Genomic DNA, 18442 nt, shown 5'->3' on the forward strand with positions numbered 1-18442 from the left:
GCTTTCCATTTACCAGTAGACTGATGCTCCAACCCTCACATATGACCATGAGCTCTGAAAGAACGATGTCACAAATGAATTTTAAATTATTTTTCTCTGAAAATGTATGGTGTCACCGTTTCTTCATCTCAGGAGGCAGCTGAGGTGGTTCAGCATCTGATCAGGATGTAATACTTGGAGAAAACCTGTCATCTGGCCTGGGAGCACATCAGGATCACTGAGGTGTACGTGGAAAATGTTGCAGAGGAAAAAGATGCCCGAAAGGCTCTGGATAAGCCTGGTGCCACTGAAAAAAATGAAGCATAGATTCATCCTCCAGAGATCGATTTACGTTGAACCAGGCAGACCAACAAAGCAAAGACAGCATTTTTCCATCAACTCCTTTTTTATTGTTTCAAATCCAGGTCAACACCATACAACTTTCAGGGTCCTCAGTTAGCTCTGTGGAAAGTGAGGAACGGCTGCAAGTCCAAGAGCATGCTTGCTCAGCAAACGGCCCCCGGGTCAATACAAAAGGAAAAGGTCACCGCTGTCTGTCAGCATGACATCAGAGAAATCACGCTCAGGAGGGGCGATAATGATACCACCGGGCAAAAAGAAAAGAACTCAATCTACAACTAAAAATATATCCTCACTCCATCAATGGAATTACCGTCTTACAAAGAAGCACACGTCTCATAAATAGCAGGAATCTGGCGCCCACGACTCGTCCTCTGACCTGGAGAGCCCTATTTTCAAAAGCTGCAGTTCAACTCTACAGTACTGATGACTGATTTCATTAATGTGGACCATTGTTGGGGCAAATAAAAAAAAAAAAGTGTTGGGGTGGGGAAAAAAGAAACACCCAAACTAAACCTATAAGGTGGCAAAAGATGGACGGAGCTTATGGCCATAGAAGCGCTGCCTTAAACCTGCATTCTCTGTAATGGCCAGCAGGGGGCGACTCAGAAAGACTTCCATATATATAGAAGCTCCGTGGATCTAAAACCTGATTAAGCAGTTTTCTGCTGATTGTTTGAAGTCTTCTTGAACACGTGATGCTCATTTAGGAAATTTTGTTTGTTATTAGAGTCACAAACAGATTACACAAGTCCCTTTCAGTTTCCAGATGCAAATGTTGCAGCAGAGGAGACCCTCAGCTGGGACTTAAATATTGTGGCTAGGTCCATCTTTTATGTATAGTCTGAAGATGGTGTACATTAGCTACTGGGCAGCTTTATGGTATTTGTGTCCCTTTTTAATGCATTAAACAGGTCAAAACTTCCAGAAGTACTAGAAAAATGCAATGTCGTGAAAGCTAACGTTGGCCACGTGTCAAACTCCCCAAAATTCCCTTTAAACAACACTATTAACAAAAAACATCAGTTGGTTTTGTTTTTTTGCTTAGATGTTAGAGAAGATTTGAGCACCGCATGTTCACCAGAACAAAGGAGGGTTTTTTTCTTATGATGCTGTCTTGGTCCCAATATTTGATGCAGAAATAAAATTGAAAACTATCGTCATAAATCAGCGATGTTCAGACTTTTAAGGGTATTTTTAACAGGTACTGGGAATTTTCCGAGCACCACAAACTTCCCTTTACTTCCACAGATCCTCTTTTACAGCCGACATCTCTGCCGGTGTAAGCAGGTAAAATACAGGTGGACTGATTTCAAAAATCACTAATACACCCAAAGCTTTTCCTGCTATAATACTGCAAAGTAATTTGCTGTAAATTGGATGAACAGACTCTGGGTTTAACGTGGATTTTGGGAGGTGGTGCCATCTAGTTTGCAGGTTTAAATTGGGTGTTTCCCCCCCCCCGTGTTCACCTGCGACCCCTCGCACACAGAGTGATTAAGAAGAAAAGAAAACCTGCAGGGGACCATCAGTGGAGGAACATCAGTTCTGCCCTGGCCGGCAGGCAGGGAGGTGAAAGTGGCGAGCACCGGTTGTTTCTAAAGCACCTCACGGATGATACTCTGCGAGTCGGTGAAGAGAACGATGAAGGCGGGTGGTTGTCCTGGGGATGTAGTTTAACAGAGACACAGAACATACAGCTGATAAAATAAGAAGCTACATATTGTGCCTGCTCGAGTTCAAACCACCAAATTCAAACGCTACAAAAAACCAGCAACACAAAAAAACAACTTTAGGCTCATTCAAAAAAAAAAAAAAAGGGCGATCATCACCAACGTGTTCGATCAGAGGAGGGCGTCTTTTCAAATTTAATACTGAAAATAGAAACTCTATTTAAGCGGGATTACTCTGCAGCTCGCAGCGTTTCCAGGTCTGAGCTTTGACTGATGATTGTACTTTAAGGGGCTCATCAAAGAGACCTATGAAAACCTGACGGAGCCGAGCCCACTCTGAAGATTCAAAATGTTAAAGTATACGCTACAATCTGATAAAAAACCAAAAAAGAAAAATGCTTAATTAAATTAACAGTATCAACTCTTAAATGTATTTATACACAGCAAGATTTTCCAGAAGACATTGTGACAGTGAGCGGGGCACTGGTGTGAGAAAAAATCCAAACACTCGAGTCTTCGCTGTTGTCCTGAGTCACAGCAGGATGTTTGAGCCGAGGAGGGCGGCGGGATTATTTGAGTGAAAGGGGTCTCAGCCACAGAGTGCTTTATCTAAAATGTATTCTGCCTCTCAGAAAAGCAACAGTGTGAAGGGATACAAACCAAAAAAAACCTCTGATTCAACTTTATTTTGACTCAGTGAAATTGATGTAAACGAGCAAATCCCTCTGCACGTCACAGCAGCCTGTGAGATGGGAAGGGCAGAGGCTTCGACGCGAGGCGAGAAAAGAAAAGATCGCTGACGCCGTCAGAGTCTCGCAGCTGGTCCTGGTGCAGTGACTGAGCTCGATCGGTGAAGGGTGTGGAAGCAGGGCCGAGGGCGAAGGGTTTTAACTGCGGGGCAGGCTGCACATTTCACAGTGCTCAGTGCCGGGCTGGTTCATGAAGGTACAGTGGAGGCAGGACCACATGGCGGAGGAGGAGGCAGGAACCGAGGGGCCGCCCATGGCCCCGTAATCCAGAGAGCTGGAGGGCTGCCCACCCACTGTACCTGGAAGGACAGCAGAGGAAAAACAGGATATTACCACAGTGAAGAGTAGAAGTGGTTTTATGCAGCAGCCTCTCTGGGAAGATATGCCGCCATCTTTTCTCTGATCAACAGCTGAGTGGACCTACACCTTTATGAGCGTTCCCACTACAGGAAGCTACTCTGCAGGGACTTCTTTCAGGGTGATTTTCAGGAGCTGATTGGTTAATCCGATCATGCTCATGGTGGCACCAGCAGTCTATTTAAACTAGTATTAAAATAAAACTTTCTACAGATGTTTAGATGCATTTCACATTTCCTGCACAAAGGCAGAGTAACACACAGTCAACATCCTCCTAGAAACACATCTGTCCTCTCACTCTTAAAGCATCTTATAATTAACTTGTCACTTGAAATAAGGTTGAAAAAGCTACCACCATCTTTGCTGTTTCTTCTCCTACAGACTTCCATTCAGGATTCTTTCAGTAATAAGTGGATATAAGTGAGTCAGCTGAACAGCTGAAACAGTATCCGGATATAACATCTGTTTGGTTCTTTACTCCCTGTTTTTAAACTGAAACCTAAGTCTTGTCTATAGATGTTAAAACAATTAACAAGAACACCAAGATAAGGAGTTACAAGCTAACTTAGTATTAACAGGGCGTCCCCTTAGACACAGCTTGTAATACCACTGGTGGAAACCTGGAAAATTACAGGTGGTAACGATGGAGAGGTCACAAGCAGGCAGAGTTTATTTCTGTGGTCTGCTGAGTTAAATAATCCCCAATAATCTGCTTACTAATGAGCTCAAATCAGCAGCACACACCATCTGAGTGATTTTCCACTTTATAGAAATGTCTGCAGCTTCTTTCCTCCTGCTGCAGTTCAAAGTCAGTCCAGAGACACATTCGTTTTTTAACCATAGTAAATTATTCATATTTATTAGTAATATTTAATACCAACCATATCAAACACACGTGTGATCGAACATTTTTTATGCAGTCATGGTTTATTTGAGGCGCTCTTTAGAAAGAGCATGTAAGCTTAATAATGAGCTGCAGTTCAACATGGTGGAGTCTATCTGCAGGAAAAGACTCACCCGGGAGGCAGCTGGTTATGTTGCTATATATTTATGGTTATGTGCAGATGAGAACCTCATGAAATGTACCATCAAGACACCAAGTTTACAGGCCCTCAAAAACAGAATTTAAATCTGTGGTTCATATAAAAACCTGACTTACTGCACAGCTGCTCGATGGTGGCCCACTGCTCAGACTTCTTCCAGGTCTGTGCCAGATCCTCATTAGAAGTCTTCACTGCTTCAAGCAGCAGCCCGATGCTGTCCTGCAAATACAAACACAAGCTTTCATCTATCCGCTGAAAATCATTCAAGATGCTGAGGAGTTAAAAGCAAAAACAGTACACCAGAGAGTTTATGTTTGGCAAGTCTGTGCTTTATGTAGGACACCCAAATCTGATCAAGCGGTTCATTACAGAAAAACAATGTTTGCGACCGTCGTGATGGGCCGGTTTGAAAATGAGCAGAAAGGTCTGAGTGAAAACATCCTTGGAGGAGTAACTACTTCCAGACTGGAGAAGAATGCGGTCCAACCCATCGTCTGCATTACAAATGGGAAACAAATGAAAACCTGAAAGCGTCAAGGCTTTGAACTTACTCTCAGAGGCATGACTTCATTGGTGACGAGGAAGAGGAGAAGATGAAAGTCTGACACGATGTTCAGGAATGATGTGGAGGTGCACTGGGACAGGTATGTGGCTAAACTGTGAAAATCCTGCAAACAAACAAGAAAAACAAGATGAATTATTAAACCACACCTTCACAGTCAGTCACTCAGGCATGTCCACACAGTTTCCAGCATGGCTGCTATTTTTAAATTCACTGTCTGAGAGTTCCTTTCTAAACACTTATGCCGTGCACTCTGTGATTTTACCACAACACGGGAGATGAAGAGTGTTTTCAGCTATTGGATTTTGTTGTTCCCTGCTTGCCCACAACCTCCACTGTGGGTTGTCTGGAATGCCAGATTTGTGATGGATTCTTCAGTGTCTCTGCTATCTGTAGAAGATAGCCACACTACGGACGGACGAGCGACTGTCTTTATGCATTAGTGTGAAAACAGTACAAAGACGAAGGGGATGAGACATCAGTTAAATTTCCAAACACCCATTTCCCAAACTGGGACCATCAATCCTCCCCTTAAACCAAATACTTTGATGGCCTTTTTATACCTTGTTGAATCGGATGAGGGAAATACAAGCTCATGCTGACAGTACTTACCTGTGTCTCTCCAAGAATATCCCGGTTTTCAATGGGAAAGCGTTGCGAAGAAGAAAAGGTATACTGGGGGTCCTTTGGAAAAGTTGTGGTTATCTGCGAAGAAAATAATATTTCTCTATACAAGTTTTCCGGAAATTTAGTGTCAGAATATAGTTTGCTGCACTAAAGTAACAAAAAGTATTATTAAAAATACTCACATCTATAATAAGATACTCCACGGGAAGAGGTCGAGCTAGAAACGTGACATCATTTCCAAATTTGTCTTTGTCCTGTTGGATGTGAAAATCAGACAAATCAATCTCAACATCTGGATGAGCTGATAAGTAACATCTAACCCCAAAATAAGTACCTAATATTTATTTTTTTCTTAAACATGCACACTTCATCACATCAGAGCTTTTTTATACGGCACCTCACCTTATAGAAGACGTCTGGTACGTACTGCTCAGGGCTCGACTCTTTAGCGTAGCCCAGCTCGGGAGCGTCTTTGCAGGGCAGTAGGCACTCGTCTCTCACCAGAGCCATGCACTGATTGGACACCTGATATCCTTCAAAGTGCACCTGGTTATCTGGACCACCTGCACATAAAACAGCACAGAGAAATATAAATAAATAATAATAAATAAATAATAACCACTCGCCGAAAAACAAAAATATTATTTCCATTGCAAATAAATTAGGGATGGTGATGATTTTAAAACTAGTCTTGCAAAGGCAACTGCCAGTCACTAACAAAGGCCCACATTAGGAGAGCTGTGCAACAACCACAAGACTATCAAGAGAGCCAAAGACAGCAGTGACATGTGATGTGCTGTATAAAGTGGATCAGGTGATCAGGGATCCTGAGATAAGCCAACCATCAATAATCCACAGGTTCCCCTGAGAACCTTAAGCGTTTCACCCTTTCTCAGTAGATGTTGCTAACTGAATGCTCTATTTTTTAGTCACCTTAGCAGCTCAAGCTGAACTAAACAAAGTGATTTTGAGCTGTTTAACTTCTCCTTAAATAGCTTTCTATTCATACAGTTTACCACAAAATGTAATCTTTGACAAAGCCAGAATAAAGTCAATCTTAATAAGCAAGGACAACCTGATGAGAAGTTAAAAATATCAACAGGGAAATCATGCACACTGCAATAACACTATAGTGTGTAAAGTCTGTTTAGCATTACACATGCAAGTGATTTACAAACAGTAAAACAGATGGACTTCGCCCCTGCTTGCTGCGAGATGCGTAGCCATGACATCAGCTTTGGCTGCCGGGGCCTCACTCATGCAAATAAAAGTGTTGAGGTCACTGCTGGGTGTTTTTTTGGAACAAATACAAAAGGCGGTGAAAACATTCATCCCTGATCCCGCACAACGTTTGGCTCCTCTGGCTTCAAATGGACGCACATGTTTTAAGTCGTAGTTTAACACTTGACAGACCTTACAGTAAAGCTGTAAACTGAACACCTAAACCAGTTTTCCTTAAGATTGTAAGAGTTCTATGGATATATGAAAGGAGAGGCTACAACATGCTGAGTGTTGCATTCTGGGATGTGCAGATTAATGAATGATTTAAGTCTGTTTAGATCAGGGGGTGGGGAACTCCAGGCCTCGAGGGCCGGTGTCCTGCAGGTTTTAGATCTCACCCAGGGTCAACACACCTGAATCAAATGATTAGTTCATTATCAGACCTCTAGAGAACTTCAAGACACATGGAGGAGGTCATTTAGCCATTTAAATCAGCTGTGTTGGATCAAGGACACATCTAAACCCTGCAGGACACCGACCCTCGAGGTCTGGAGTTGGACACCCTGTATTAGACTGACCCAAATAAATTGTCAAGCAGGTTTCTAGGCTTGAGGTAATCTGTGATTGAACCACAAACTTAACTACACCCAGAGTTGCACCAAATCACTTTAAGCCTGCTGAAGTGTGACCTGCAGATACTGAATGTTTTTCTAAGGTCTATAACCGACAGCAGATACAAACAAAAAGAAATGATTAAACTTTACGACTTCCCCCAAACTGCAGTACGCTACTGGCTCTGACGGAAACAGCTCAAAAATAAAGGGCTCTGCTATTTGAAAAACATACAAATACGAAATAAAAATCCAGTTGCATGAGTTGCTGTGTGCCCACCTTTACCTGAAATATTTTTCTACAGGTGTGGTAGATTTATATGACCAAAAAAGAAAAAAAAAAGGTTATCTACCTGCGTAATTGTCCAGTATGTTTATAACTTCAGCAGATAAGAGGACATCGACCCCCTTCTGCTTTTCACTACATAATTTTCCATGTTAACGACAAGTTAGGGTGTGACGTGAGGATTTGATGCCACTGTGTTCCCATTGGAAAAGCCAAAAGGACATTTTGGGAAGAGATGCTTTTTTGTGGTTTATGATCAAGTAACCATGCCTGCATTGATAAAGTAATGAAGAAAATGTTCCCCTGTGTCTCATTCATAAACCACTCACAAGAAAAAAAAAAAACAGTACCAACCTGTCGCGACCACAGTCACAAATTTGGATCCAAAGTGTCCGTCTCGAGAAAGTCTGCAGGGGTTTGAATGTTCATTCTGGAAGTATCCCGCTGTGATGCACTCCTCCGCGCTCAGGTAATACGAGTCCTAACACAAGTAAGGACATTAAGGATACACAGAGGAAAACGCCACAATTAAGACTAACAGATCATCTTTGAGTCAGATGGATCCTCACGCTGTTTCTCGAGTAGCGGACGGTGCCTATCCTCGTATCCTCAGACAGCAGGTCCGTGAAGATCCACCCCACCTGCAGAACAAGCAAACATAATAATTACCAACTTTTGTCCACTCATAAGATTATCTGCTCGAATATTCAGCGATTTTACATGATGTAACAAAACTATAAGTTAAACTCAATTCTCAAAGTTTCATCTTTTTATCCAAATGGAACAAAAACAGCCCTTAGATAAACAAAACCCACAAGACACCAGGTGATACGCAAAAAACACATACACATGCAAGGATTAACATCACTGCATACGCCCGAGTCTTGAAGTTTAAAAATATTTTTGTGCTTCTTCAACCTTTCAAAATAAATTTGTATTTCTCAACACTCCAAATATCCCTGCATGATTTTCTCCCACCACACTAACACATCATTACAGCAACAGCATGCGTCTCCCCATCGCTGTTCCCGTTTTACACGTGAAGGTCACCGTGCTTCACAGTACCAAACACGTGACGTGTGAGCCACTAAACAGTGGTGACAGATGACTGACGGCTCCAAACACCGAGCTACACCTGATTGGACATACGCCTGCCTGTGCTGTGCCCTCTGAGATATCAGACTGAAACCAAGCTCCATAGAAAGCTTTCTATTAACTTACCACCACGATTACAAAAATAGCCCAATATGAGCTAAAAGCAGTGCAGAGAAAGGTATTTTTGAAACTGTCATTAAAAATAATCCATTTCATGACTTTCATTATTTTACTGTCATGTTTTTAATCTTAGGCTGACCTCTGACAGGCCTTACAGATGTTATTTAATTAAAGAGATTTTCATAGAAAATCTGCAGCTTTAACTAAAGAAGTGCTGGAGTCAAGAGGGTGGGTGGGGATAGAGATCACGCCAAACTAACTGGACTTCTGGGGGACAATTGTGGTCAGGCATGTTATGTACTGCCTGTTTTGAGTACACCCTTAAGTTTCATGTCAGATTTTTCTCCCTGGTCATCCATGCCCCACTTGCAGCAACAGGCTAATCAGGGTCATTTAGGTGTCTTGAGCTCTCTGACAGACTCCAACTCGACTCTGACATTAGTCCCTTTAATAGCTGGAAGGCCACTCTACCAGGAGAACTAGTACTGAGCACAGTAAAGCTGCAAAGCAGAACAAGGACGTCTGCCAGCTGCAGCCTAAGTGGTGGAGTTGGAATCCATTCACTGGATTAAGGTCTGACTGTAGAGGCATCTATTTTTTGTATATATGTGCATGCATATAGTTCTGCCTGTATGCAAACATGAATGCAATGTGAGGTCAAACAGAGCACTGAGGGGAAATCAAACCCAACCTTGCACATGCCCAGTTTGGCAGCAATCTCGTCCACGGCTGCAGCTTTGGGATCATCCAACAGTTCCAGGCTGTTCTGGGTGGCATTCTGAAACACAGCCGAGAAAAACAGCATAGTTTTAAATGCAGTTAATGCTCAGTGAGGACTTTAACCTTATTGAGCAAATAAACTAAGACACAATTTCACTTGCAGAGCAGAATCAGGCAGCAATACGCTCAGTGAGAATGTCCCACCTGTGGGGGTTCGTAGATGGCAGCCACTTCCGCTCTGATGCCCAGGGGGATGTCTGTGTGCTCCGTGTATCTGCCGTACAAGTAGCCCATCCTCTGACTGCCCGTCTTCCTCCAGAAGTCCAAGAAGCGGTCAGCAATGGTGTGGTTCTCAAACATGATGTTGTCTACATGTCTGTATTTCTGGGGGGGGGGAAGAAAAACTACATTCACATACACGGTGTGATACTCGGGACTGTTGTTTGGTTTTTTTAGACATGGATCAAGTTTCTTTGAAGATGTGGAAGCAGCCGCTCAGGAGGAGTCTGCATGCTAAAATATACTTGGGGATTAAATTCCCAGTGTTGCTCAGCACTTTGTACTGAAGCTAACTGTAATGTACACCTGCCATTTAATGCGCCTGAAACTTTTACTGTGATCTAAATTATTAACAGGGACAGAAAACATTACAAATGTGTGCAGTATTAAGCAAATAGGCACATTTTCAGTAAAACAGCTGCAGAGTAATCCAATCCATTCATTTTCTAAACCACTTCAGGGTTCTGGAGCTCATTCCATCTTTCATATGGTGAAATATGGAGTACTCCCAGGACAGGAAGGTTCGCTTCAAGTATTTTCGGTGTCATATTTGCTGATAAAAGAAGTAAACGAATATTTCTCCCAACACTTGTTACCGTGACATACCTGTCTGTTCAATGTGATGGCACTCGGCTGGCACTTGGTGCAGATGCCTTCCGGCCAGGGAGGGTGACCCTCGCAGCCTGACTTTATCTTACAGCTGATGTTCTCCAGAGCAGCAAACTTCCCCCTGCAGGAGATCAGAACAGTGTCAGAGTCTGACTTTATGAGCAACCAAACTGGAAAATTAAAAACAGCTCCTCACTTATCAGCGCCACCCGTCAGCTTGCGAAGGTATGCGTGGAATGACATGTGCTTCACTGGTGGGTCGAGGTGATTCAGGTAGTCTTCGTCAAAAGGCTGGAATCAGAGGAAACATGCTTTATAGCCCTAACATTCATCATTTAAGAAACAAAGCACAGGAATGAAATATCTTACCTCTAGCGGTACACAGTGCACACACTTCCCAAGGGCACCATGGCGACATCTGGAACAAGAAAAGAATGATTAGGTATCCAACATCTGCACTGAGGTCAGATGTGTGCAGCTGGTCCTCTTCCTTACAGCTGCGGATCTCTGTTTCTGTAGATCTTGCCATCTTGCTTGGCCAGATACTGATCGATCTCATCTTCCTGGACCTGGGGCGCTGAAAAGGACCGGGGGATCATGGAGGACGAAGAAGAGGACGAGACGGATGGTAGTGACGAAGATGTGTGAGGGGTGGCCGTGTCCATAACCTCCCCGGAGGAGGTGGAGGATTCTGAAGGGAACAAAAACAACATGTCCCCATGCCTACAAAACACGAGAGAGAAGAATAAGATGATTAAAGCTGTGGAGGTCGACAAAGAAGACAGTATTTCTGGGAACCAACACTCCCCGGAGAGGCAAGAGTGAAATTCAGACTCTAATTAAAGGTTAAAGTCTGTTTGTTTCTACTTACTTGATCTTAAGAAGGCTGAGGGTTTTGTTCTGGGATACGAGCTCTCCGGTTTTGTTGCGGTTCAGATAAACCGAAAACCCATTAGAGTTGAACCCAAATTCTTTGGCCACCTGTGGGAGAAGCAGATACCGGATTTTGACAAGAATATCGATACGACACACATTTCATATAGCCTGGAACAAAAACATTGGTAGCCATCAAGACACTTTAAATTCATCATTAAGCATAAATGTCAAAGCCTTGTGCTGCTGGGAGTGAATTCTTATCACATGTGCTGGTTCTTGTGTGAAGACAGTTTGCTCTTGAAAAGATACCAATCACTCAAAGCAGATTAGCAAAGAGCGTCAGCCTGGAGGAACACCTCTTTATGGTTGGCACTCTGAGCGGATCCAACAGGAGGGTCTCCCTCGTAGCACTTTTACATCACATCATGTAATTGTAATACACTCAGCGGGATGCTGATCTTTTCCCTGTGTGGGCCTTTTTTCCACATACATGCATTTTAAGATCTGATAAAGAGGCTTTAGACAGAACCAAAGGAAACTTCCACAAATCCAAATAGTTGACTCTAACCTGTACTGATGGTAAAAGAAAAAAAAACCCCAAAAACTTACATATTGGGTTGTGTGAAAAAAACGAAGAAGTTATTTTTGGTATTCTGTGTCATTCTATAAACACTGTTTTACTTGAGACATGTTGCGCTGCATATTTTGCACCTTGTTACGTTTACTAGTTACAGACAGAGGAGAAAAATACTGACTTCAAATCTGATTAGTCTTTAATGGCTCTCTTACATGAAATATACTGAACTGATAACTGGATTTCACTAGAATTTTGCTAAACACCAATATTTTATTTCCTCACTTTGAGGAAGAAAGTGGCATTGATCCGGTGCACTCCAGAACTCTACACCTATGTCTGAAAAGTACTTCATTCAACAACCACCTAAAAGCTATTTTCTCAGGAGAAAGAATGCTCAGCAGAACATTCTCTCCTCTAACATCTAAACCAGTTGATGACGTTGGGAAGGATTCAGTCTTTAAAGTCCACACTAATAAAATTAGCAGAGAACAGAAGAGCAGTGAGAAGCATAGAGGTTGTCTGGGGATCACTTTTCTCATGACACACCAAAAGAACAGCATAAGATCTCATCACTATGGGAAAAGTACACAATCAGACATTGTTTTCAGCTCCTCTCTTTTCTGTCTGGCTCATAGCTGCATTTCAGTGCGGAGTGAAAACTTTCCATTGAATTGCAAGCTACACAGTCCTGCCTTAACAAATGCATTTTGATGAGGTGCTGCTGCAGTGCTCTGTCTGCGTTATATGCTTCTATTTTAGGCTTTTCATAGACAGTGATTAAAATGCAAATGTAATTATTTCCCATCCTCATGTGTAAAATTGAAGCATAACAGAGAAAATTTACCCAGAAACAGAGGGGAAAGTGGCTCTTAAGTCCTTTGGTAAGTGAGACTTGTATAACTTGGGAGTAATACCATTTGTCAGCTTTACTATAAGTCTTACGGTGCCTTATTCTTACCTCACACTGTATTTTACCACGTTTGTTGTCAATTTGCTAAAACTTCCTATTTTTGCTTTGCTGACTCTTGTCACCTGAATACCTGATATTTTACCAATCAAGCAGATCACTTCATTTTTTATTGTCATTTCACCGGCTTCTGTCCTTTTTGGTAAAGAAGGTCTTTAGATTTAAAGTTTTAACTTACAGTTCATGTTTGCAGGTCTTCAAATTCACATCTCTGAAGCCTGTTTGTGTCAGCCAAACTTCTTGAAACACCAAAGGGCGTTCACAGTCCTGCAGAGTTGGACTGACATCAGATTAGGAGTTGTCCAAATCTGATGTGAGTCCAGCTCAGCAGTGATTCAACACTGGTGCAAATGTTGGGTTCAACATTACCAGACAGCTGTAAATGGATACAGGAATTTCCTGTATTTTATGCACTAGATTTGGGGAAGTGGATTAAATTATTAACAGGCCTTCAGTAAAATCCAAGTCCTATAAAAAAATAGATTATCTGCTTTTATCTGTGCCTTCTGTGATGTGAAGCAATGCCTGGACTCTAAAACATCAAACACAATCCACAAAAATGCACAGGAGCGGTGAAGGACCGACCTGCTCTGTTACTTCCTACACAGCTTCATGCATGTACAGGCACAAGAGGAGGAAAAAAAAAACAAAACAAAGCCCACACACAACACATAACACTCCTGTACTGATTGAAAGATAAAACATTTTCTAATCAGTTTTCTTTGTGGAAAAAATAAGAGGCCTCCACAGGTTTTCAGTGTACTGTGGAAATAACGTACAGAAGGCTTGGATCCAGTTCTGGTGTGGAGGAAAGCAGAGAGTGGGAAATTCTTTGCTTTTTTTGCCAGCACACGACCGATGTGACACAACAGATAAATATCAGCTACTGATGTGGATAAATGCCATCGTACTTGCTGATATGCCAATATCAGCTAATGACTATATTTGGTTCATATATCAGTACATCCTTATGATTGACAGTATTAACATGACTAGCATATCATAGCCCTTTGGTTTAAAAAGACCTGTTTTGAAGCATGAAGAATAACATTCCTGCTGTTTTGGCCACAAGTAACTGCATGTGATGGGTCTAATAACCACTGAGAGAGCTGATAATCTCCCCTTTTGAAACATGGTGTCACCAAAAGGTCAAAACAAAAAGTTGCTTTTTTCCCAGATTTCTATTGGATCAAAGTCTTTTTGCAACTATACAGTGGCTTTCAGATAGCCTTTCATTCTTCCAGCCAGAAAACTGTGACCATTTTATTTTATGTCTATTATTCTTACTTAATTTTACAATGCATAGCAATTTAAAACAATGTGGCACCACTGTACCCTGAAGGCAGCAAACATGGGTAATCTTTGTGAACTGGAGATGAAGTGAGGGAAGGCGTGCAGATTAGGATGGTACTCTGAATTTTGTGACTTTTCAACTGCATGAGGACACGGTGTTACTACTTCCAGGAAAATAAATAATAAGGATGAGCTGACAAAGCCTTGAGGTGAAGGAGTGCTGGTGCCTGGCAGTTTATGGAAACACAAGCTACAGAAAATACCTGTTTCCCCTCCTTTACATCTGAAAAACCTGAGGACAACTGTTTTGAGCTCACTCTCCCTCATCTTCTCCCACGCCTTCGGAAACCCAAAGAGGTCATAAGCAGAACAGAATATGATGACCCCGGCTTAGATGTTATTGTGTTTGTAACTGCTGGACAACTATTCACAGATCATTTTTCATTATCTTATGCAAACATCAAATAAAGCATACTATCTACAGCTGAATTAAAACTATAATGTGTTTAGAAGTCTTTAACTAAACTGTTTTCTTAGCTATTCAGTGGGTTTGTCAGCAGGGATCCTTATAAAAAGGCAGAATGGGGCTTAGGGAAGAAGACAGCAGCCATGACTAATTAAAATCCTGCATTGTTCAGAAGTCAGCCACCACCTTCATTTAAAGCCTGAACTGACCCCCTTATACTGGAGTGCCAGGCCAAACTGATAAATCCTGAGGCTGGAAACCAGCCCTTAGAGCACAGAAGAAAACAAGATGCTTGAGTGCTGTTATATTTACCACATTACCTTCTTTAAAAAAGCAGCAGCTGTCTCCCTCTTTGTAGAAGGAATTTTTTTCATCCCTTCTGGGGACTGCACCCTGATGATCTAAAGGAGGGACAGAAATAAACCCACAATTCAGCCGTTACAGTACAAGCCCGAATCCATTGTAGCATTTCAAACACCTGTCAGTCAAAACCAGGACGCAGCAACCCCCCTTTCTGCCCCCCTCCGGTGTCAGTGTCGGGGTATTATGACAACCGTGACAGTGCAGAAAGAAAAGTCGGGTTAACGTTAGCTCATCAATCTCTGGTTTTTAGCTGCAACATGACGATGTTGACATTGAACTATTCTGGAAAGCTGTCAGTGTGTACTGGCTCATTCACAGACTAACTAAATATCACTTTCGTGGTGAATGTGCAACATCACAGCTCCCATCGTTACCGAGCTATTCGTGTTACTGTCATGCTAAAGAGCTGAAAGAATATGCCAGTCATTTTAAGCCGGCCGTTATTGTCGCTCTCCCATTAGCCAACAATGACTCTTTTCATTCGGATGTCGTCAGCTAGCCTACTAGCTATCATATTAGCCGGCTAGCTAAACAGGCCCTGGTCACTCTTAGCTCATGTTAGCTTGCTAATGCTAGCCAAGCTAATTCTGCTGCCTCATCACTCAGGAGTCCGGCTAACAGGCTAGCTAACGTTAGCCGGAGCCCACCCGCCGCTGTACTTACAATATTATCGGCCATGCTGCTCGGGTAGGTGCGCCCGGTAGATTTGGCTTTGTTAGTGGACAGACAGGGTCAAAACAAATATTCCGTAACGCTTTTGTATATGTGTGTGTGTGTGTGTCAGCGAAACTCCATCCCGCAACTCAAACACCGGGTGTTGCACACATTAGCGCCCCCAGAGATCCCACAGCGGAGCGACCACGGTCGAAACAAAGAAACTGAGCTGGAAAGGGTTCCACTTTTATCATTCTTTCTTTTTCTCCCGTCAGTGACTGCCTCCCACCTGAGCCCCCCCGAGTCAGATCCTTTTTAGTATTAAATATGCTGAAAGGTGGGATACAAAATCTTCCTGAGAACATTTTCAGAGATAGAGGCTCACTACAGCATGTTTGAGCCCTCCTTGTAAGTGCACAACGTTATCTTAATTTTATTCTGCTTTCTGAATTCTTAACAATAACTAACATTTTTCATTTCAAAAAATCACTATCATAAAATATGAAGCATTGTTTTAACATGTGGGATGGATAAAACTACTGTCTGGTCTATGATGATGAAAAGTAGCCCAAACCCTAAACTCTTTAACACTATGGCATGAAAATGTGGAATTTCTGGCTTCTAAAGCTTTTGTACAGTGTTTAAAGGGACAGGGCAGTAATTAAGCATTTAAAGGAGATGTGATGGACTGAGTAGTCAGTAATCAGATAATTTATATTCTGCTTAGTTTTTGCTGTTTTATGTCGCAGTTACTTTTAGTTTTTTTATTTGTAGGTTCAAAGGAGGGTGATTTTATGTTACTTACTGTACTTTCTGCAGCGTTTTGTACTTTTTAAACCATCAGTGTGGTCACTCTTACACTTACTCACACTAGCTGTATTTGGGAATAATAATTTATGATACCAAACCTCTCTCATTCATGTATGTAAAACTGCTATTTTAAATGTGATATGAAAATGTTTTAAATTTCCCAGAGCATCACTACAGAAGAAACAGCATTTATTGAAATAAATTAATTTAAAAAATCAATGTGTTTTTAATTAATTTGATGATTCCTGGCACTGAGCCTCGTATTTGACATGTATTGTGTATAATCTCCAAAAAAGTTCCCATTATAACAACACCTGTAGTTTTACACGCTGTTCATTTATTATTGTTTTGGCTTGTTTTAAGTACCTGCCCCCTGTTTAAATGTGGATGTCTTCATTATGAAGTTAAAGTGACACATGTAGGTCTTAGATGTTCCCTCAACATCAAGGGAACAAACCACAGTACCTGCGTGACATTATGTACTTTGCATATGCAGAATATTTGTGAGGCCACAGAAAAGACAGAAACACCTTAGAATTAGAGAACCGGTGTTATCAGTAAATCCCTACAAGACTCATGAGAAACTCATTTATATGAGGAACCTTGTGGCTTGAGCTCTGTCAGCGGACCTCATAGCTCAGCCACGTATAGAGGAACAATTTGCTACACTTATGAATGTCACACTGTTGTTATAAATTCTGCTTGTTATGTTTTTGATTCTGAAATGTGCTTTATGAATGAAGAGTGTGAGTTGTAACAAAACAATCAAAATTAATCTAATGTGTGCAATAATTTGGTTTCATTGATGCTGTTGTGGCAGCCTTTAGGATTACAAATTATGAGACACCATTCCCTCGGGGTCGGTTGCTTCAGTGAGAGCATCCGGCATAAAAATCAAACATGCGGAGCGAGCAGCTGTGAGTGAGCAGCCGAAAGTAGCTGAACTTCATTCTTAATAAAAGCAGGATGTTCATCGGATCATCTCCCCAGCACAAAGAGAAATATGAGTGCACATGATGAAATCAATCTTTCAAGTCTATAGAAGCTCTTTTACAGTGTTAATTCAGAATAAAGAGCCTATAAGCAAAAATCTAGTTAGCTGGTCTGAGTGTGGGAAAGAGTTTAAGCAAAATAAATCTCTTAACAGCCACATGACAATTCACACAGGAGAGAAACCATTTGGTTTTGATGAATGCGGTAAAAGATTTAGTATGCGGAGTGGTCTGACAGCACATGTGAAAGTTCACACAGGAGTAAAGGCATTTAGTTGCGGTGTTTGTGGTAAAAAGTTCTACCAACAGGCAATTCTGAACGCACACAAAACAGTTCATACTAAAGAACAACGATTTGGTTGCAGCACTTGTAGTAAAAGATTCAAACGTCAAAGTGATCTTACCGTGCACATGAGCGCGCACGCAGAAGGGAAAACCATTTGGCTGTGGTCAGTGTGGCGTGAGATTTACACGACAGGGAAGTCTGCTGAGGCACGCTGTGCTCCACACGGGAGAGAAACCATTTAGTTGTGATATTTGTGATAGAAATTTTTTATCGAAGGGCACACCTTAAGAGACATGCACCTGCTTGCAGGAACGTTCACGCTATTGTGTGCAACAAAACAAAGAAACCGTTTGCTTGTGATGAATGTGGGAAACGTTATAAGAGAAACACACACCTTAGGAGACACATGGTTGTTTTGTTTTTTTCTGGATTTTTCTAGATGATATTCTGTTTCTCTCCATTAAAATGAAAATTTCCATAAAACTTTTGCATGGAACAATCAGTGAGCTCATTACTGCTTCTGATGTTTGTTCTGATGTAGAGCAGTGGTCCAACTATGAATAATTATAGAAGGTGTAGTTTGGAAAATGTATTTGGAGTACAAATTTTATGATTACAACATTACAATTGCATGTATGAACCTAAAGCTGGGGTCACTTTCTTCAACTGTATATAAATAAAAAAATAAAATTTTATTTATATAGCACCTTTCTAGACAGAGTCACAAAGTACTGCACATAAGATATCAGATAATAAATGGTAAAACAGACAATATAAAACAGGCAAAAATTAATCAAAAGCAGTTTTAAAAAGGTGAGTTTTGAGTTGTTTTTTAAAACAACTACTGAGTCCACAGTTCTCAAGGTT

General features: G+C 41.6%; 1 protein-coding gene across 1 annotated transcript; it reads right to left on the reverse strand.

Annotated features, from left to right (window-relative positions):
* Positions 1-389: 389 nt before the first annotated feature.
* nploc4 (NPL4 homolog, ubiquitin recognition factor) lies at positions 390-15696 on the reverse strand. Its single transcript, XM_040014461.1, has 17 exons — positions 15497-15696; positions 14791-14871; positions 11163-11272; positions 10787-11014; positions 10661-10709; positions 10488-10582; positions 10289-10412; positions 9608-9787; positions 9375-9461; positions 8038-8109; positions 7823-7949; positions 5753-5913; positions 5533-5604; positions 5336-5428; positions 4713-4829; positions 4278-4380; positions 390-3060 (listed from the first exon to the last, which is right to left on the reverse strand). Exons 1-17 carry the CDS (start codon positions 15509-15511, stop codon positions 2900-2902), a joined length of 1875 nt encoding a protein of 624 aa, XP_039870395.1. The 5' UTR covers positions 15512-15696; the 3' UTR covers positions 390-2899.
* Positions 15697-18442: the final 2746 nt, after the last annotated feature.

The sequence above is a fragment of the Simochromis diagramma genome, unplaced genomic scaffold (genome assembly GCF_900408965.1).
Source record: "Simochromis diagramma unplaced genomic scaffold, fSimDia1.1 OVJJ01000669.1, whole genome shotgun sequence".
NCBI classification, from domain to species: Eukaryota; Metazoa; Chordata; class Actinopteri; order Cichliformes; family Cichlidae; genus Simochromis; species Simochromis diagramma.

Coding starts and splice junctions, on each gene's coding strand:
- nploc4 (XM_040014461.1), bottom strand. Junction 9,788..10,288: donor CCATCACATTGAACAGACAG/GTATGTCACGGT, acceptor CCCCCCCCCCAG/AAATACAGACATGTAGACAA. Junction 8,110..9,374: donor CCAAACTGGGCATGTGCAAG/GTTGGGTTTGAT, acceptor CTTGTTCTGCAG/GTGGGGTGGATCTTCACGGA.